Source organism: Augochlora pura, unplaced genomic scaffold (genome assembly GCF_028453695.1).
Source record: "Augochlora pura isolate Apur16 unplaced genomic scaffold, APUR_v2.2.1 APUR_unplaced_1093, whole genome shotgun sequence".
In the NCBI taxonomy this organism is placed as follows: Eukaryota; Metazoa; Arthropoda; class Insecta; order Hymenoptera; family Halictidae; genus Augochlora; species Augochlora pura.
In genome coordinates this window covers 912-4,878 of record NW_027581103.1, presented here as the reverse complement: position 1 = coordinate 4,878, position 3,967 = coordinate 912, and the positions used below count along the sequence as shown (strand labels likewise).

The window sequence follows — 3,967 nt, the reverse complement described above, 5'->3', positions numbered from 1 at the left end:
ATAATTTACCAGGTCTTAAAGTAGACTCTTCCAGCTTGAATTTAAGCGTCGTTGCATAATATTAGCTCTACGGGAACGTAATTTAAAATTCATCCGAACTAAACCACCCCTTGAAATCTTGCCATTTCCGTAGATTTTTCATTTGTTTCAGGTCGAGTTTTCCAATTTTCCAAACTATTTACGCGACTGCCATTTTAATCTAATTCACTACATATTAAAGTAGACACTTTCAGCTTTAATTTCAACTACGTCGCATAATAAAAGACCCGCGGGAATAGAATTTAAAATCGACTGGACCTTCCCCTTGAAAGTCAAAATTTCACTCCTGTAATTCGAGGCAATTTTCTTACGTCACTTCAGTCAGTCTTTCTCACTTTCCACGCCGATTTCGTTATTCTATCCTGTTTCATTATATCTTCTCTTAAAATAGACACATCCAGCTCTAATTACAGTCGCGTCGCATAATAAGAGACCCACGGGAACACAATATAAAATCGACACGAGCTTCCCCTTGGAAATCAACTTCGTGTCATGTTGTAATTCGAATCATTTCCCTTGACGTCATTGCCCAGTCTTTTCTACCTTCCTCAACGATACCATATTTTTATCCTGCCTCATTATTCCTTATCACAAAGCGTACGCTTCCAGCTTTCATACAAGCCGCGTCACTTGAAAAAACCTCAATGGGAACCGCGACGCGAAACCGCCTCGAGCTTTCCTCACGAAAGTGACTCATTTTCACGGTATTTACGACATTCTTCTTCGTTTTCAGGGAATGATGAACGCACCGGTGTACGCGTCATCCTGTCCGGCGTTGCAGTCGAACCTATCCCTGCACAGTTCCTCCTATTACAGCGAGTACAACGGCGCCGCGAGGAGGCGATTGTCCTCGACAGGAGAACCGGACACCTCAGCCACGTCGAGCTACGAAGGCAGCGACAGCTCCGAGCACAGCGACGAGTCGCGTCTCGAGCCTGTCAGCCAAGTGGAGCGCGAGCAAGTCGAGACGTTCTTTCGGGGCTTAAAGTCTCAGGTAAATCCTCTTTTCCGAGACGTACCGCGCGATCGTCCGCCGTCTCCTTAAATGCGAAACTGCTCCTGGAACATCGAAGATGAATTCTCTCCGTCTCTTTCTCACGTGTGATCCTTGTGCCCCTGGGGAAATAGGTGTTCGTCTGCGAGTCCTTGGCCAACCTGTATCTGGGGAACGCGTCCCAGACAGAAAGATGGGAGCTCCGGTTCACTGGAATACCCGTGGTCGTTCTGGACCTGGGCGGAACCCGATCGAGATCCAAGAGACGGATCCAGATCCTGCTCGCTGAGCGCGGCACCTGCTTCACTCTCTGGCAAGAGACCATAGACAATTTGACCTCGTACAAGGTAATCGACGCTTCCAACACACCGTCGAAGCATTCAATTTCATTTAAATTCCTTGGGAACCGAAAAACATAAAACCATGCATAAAACCATGAAATTAAATATAGACGGTTTAACGATTCTGATTTCCAGGTGTCAGGACCATCTTTCCACACGATGTGCCTCTCGTCGGACCACACGCGCCTGGCAGGGCTCAGCTTCGACAACCCGAAGGCGGCGAACGATCTCTGGCAGCACATAGAGCAACTGGTGTCCTGCCCGGAGAACATCAGCCTGTCGGTGCCCGGCAAGAAGAAGAAGAAGCCGTTGCCGAAGAAGGTGGTGCTGCCGGCGAAGAGCAACATCAGCCAGCCGTGCCAGTTCCAGCACGTGACCAGCGTGGACGTAGCCGATCGGTCGCGATACTTCTCTCTGCAGACGCTGGTCCCGGCTCTGAACGAGTTGGGGGCTTCCCTCGAGGCGAACTTCTAGGGAAAGGAGAAGCCCGACGAGCGATCGAACGCCTAGCGTCGACCTCGTCCGGTCTCTTGCGGTGCAACGCGTCGTCTTAGCGAAATTTTGTCGACCGTCGAGCACGGGACAACGGGACGGGCAGTCGTCCGACGCGAAAATCGTCGCGCTCGCGCCGAACCGGTCGCCGCCGCGGGCAAATTCTCTCGACAAGCAACGCCTCCGGTTTCCGTCGACGCTCGATCCACGTTCTCTTGAAAGAAACGCCGCGCGAGCGCGTGTGCTCGAGGAACCGCGCCGCGACAATCGATGCACAGCTCTCCTCGAGCCTAGCCTCGATCGTAGTTAATGTGCTTCCAGAGGAGAAACAGAGAGAGAGAGAGAGAATATAGCTGATAGAAATGCGCTCCCAGAAGCGAGAACGACCATTGCGAGGATCCATACGGAGCCGACCACGCTTCGTCCGCGTGTCACGAAGTCAGGAAACGCGTCTCGACGTTGATTTTCGAACGAATCCGCGCCCCCGCCGGGGATATACCATTTTGTCTCTCTATCCAATTTTCTTTCCATTCAGCCATCCCTAGACTGCGGACTCTTTTTTACGCGGAATCGACCGCGCTGATTACGAGACGCGGAGGAGAGACTGCGTTTCTTTAATCAACAGACTGCGGATCTGAGATTCGCATTTCCGTTGTTCGTGTATCATATCTTATCAATGTCTTATCTGCAATTAGAATGTCATAGTTACAGAGAAATTTCTTTGGTCGATTAAAAAGTTATTCATTATTTATCCGAACTTCCTTTCGGTTTCGTAGAATTTTCACTAATTTTTCATCTGCGTCATGGGTTCAGTTTTTCGAATTTTAAAAAATGTTCCAGACTTTGTAATTTAATCTAATTTACCAGGTCTCAAAGTAGACTCTTCCAGCTTTAATTTGAGCTTTGTTGCATAATATTAGCCCCACGGGAACGTAACTTAAAATTTATCTAAAATAAACTACCCCTTGACACCGAATTTCCGCAGATTTTTCACTTGTCTCGATTCGAGTTTTTTAATTTTTTTCAAATGACCGCGGAAATTTAGTTTGATCTCATTTACCAGCTCTTAAAGTAGACTCTTCCAGCTTTAATTTGAGCTTTGTTGCATAATATTAGCCCCACGGGAACGTAACCTAAAATTTATCTAAAATAAACTACCCCTTGACACCGAATTTCCGCAGATTCGAGTTTTTAATTTTTTTCAACTGTCCGCGGAATTTTATTTCAATCTCATTTACCACGTGTCAAAGTAGACACTTCCAGCTTTCATTTGAGCACAGTTGCGTCGAAATAGTCGACCGGGAACCGAGAGATCCCCGAGCCAGCTTTAAACGCGTAAAGATCCGCAGTCTATTAATCGCTTCGACGAGTCGAAAATAACGCAATCCTTCCAAATTCTCTTCGCTGTTCCATATTCGTTCGACCGTGTAATAAATGCATGAAATCCGCGGTCTGTTCGCGGTAGAATTAAGGCGAGCGAATTTTCAAAGCAGCGCGTCAATGGCGTCGCACCATTTTTATCGCGCGAGTCGAGCACTGTGCTCGGTCGAATTAAAAGAATTTCCTGGACGAAATCGGGCCGGTATCTCTCGTCGTTAACGAAAGAAGATGCGTCGATACCGTGCCGATATCGTTGGGAGATTGGGCGACGATCTGTCCATTGGATCGTCGCTTGGCAGCGAGCGACGCAATGCGGGGGTAGCTGGAAGATGCTTGTGCTCCCGGAGAATCGACGAGTTTCTCCGGGCGAATCGATATCAAAATATGCAAACGGACGCTTGCGGTTCGCGTAGATTATAAAAATTCGATATTTTGCATAGTAGTGGACCCGTCCGGGTCGATTGCATGATGTTTGTCAGTGTTCGCCGTGTTTTCGGAACGACGCGTGTTCCGCGCGGAAATTGTCCAAGTAACGAGACTGGTTTTATGATGAAAAAAAAAACGATTTCAACGTAGATATTCTCTATCGGCGATAGTTGTAGAAAACATTTCCTCGTTACTCGAATATTCGATCGTTGTTGTTATTGACCGCGCGCCTCTTTACAGATTCCCTGCGTCGTCTCTGGTTCGTTCTAACCCCCCATTCGATCACGGACAGTTT

At 47.9% G+C, this 3,967-nt stretch overlaps 1 protein-coding gene across 1 annotated transcript; it reads left to right on the top strand.

The window, feature by feature from the left end:
- The first annotated feature begins 749 nt into the window (after positions 1–749).
- On the top strand, positions 750–3,044 carry Mesr3 (misexpression suppressor of ras 3). The gene is made up of 3 exons (XM_078195170.1): positions 750–1,033; positions 1,168–1,380; positions 1,510–3,044. Exons 1-3 carry the CDS (start codon positions 776–778, stop codon positions 1,846–1,848), a joined length of 810 nt encoding a protein of 269 aa, XP_078051296.1. The 5' UTR covers positions 750–775; the 3' UTR covers positions 1,849–3,044.
- The last annotated feature ends 923 nt before the right edge of the window (positions 3,045–3,967 follow it).

Coding starts and splice junctions, on each gene's coding strand:
- Mesr3 (XM_078195170.1), top strand. CDS start 776: ATGATGAACGCACCGGTGTACGCGTCATCCTGTCCGGCGTTGCAGTCG. Junction 1,034..1,167: donor TTCGGGGCTTAAAGTCTCAG/GTAAATCCTCTT, acceptor CTGGGGAAATAG/GTGTTCGTCTGCGAGTCCTT. Junction 1,381..1,509: donor ACAATTTGACCTCGTACAAG/GTAATCGACGCT, acceptor TCTGATTTCCAG/GTGTCAGGACCATCTTTCCA.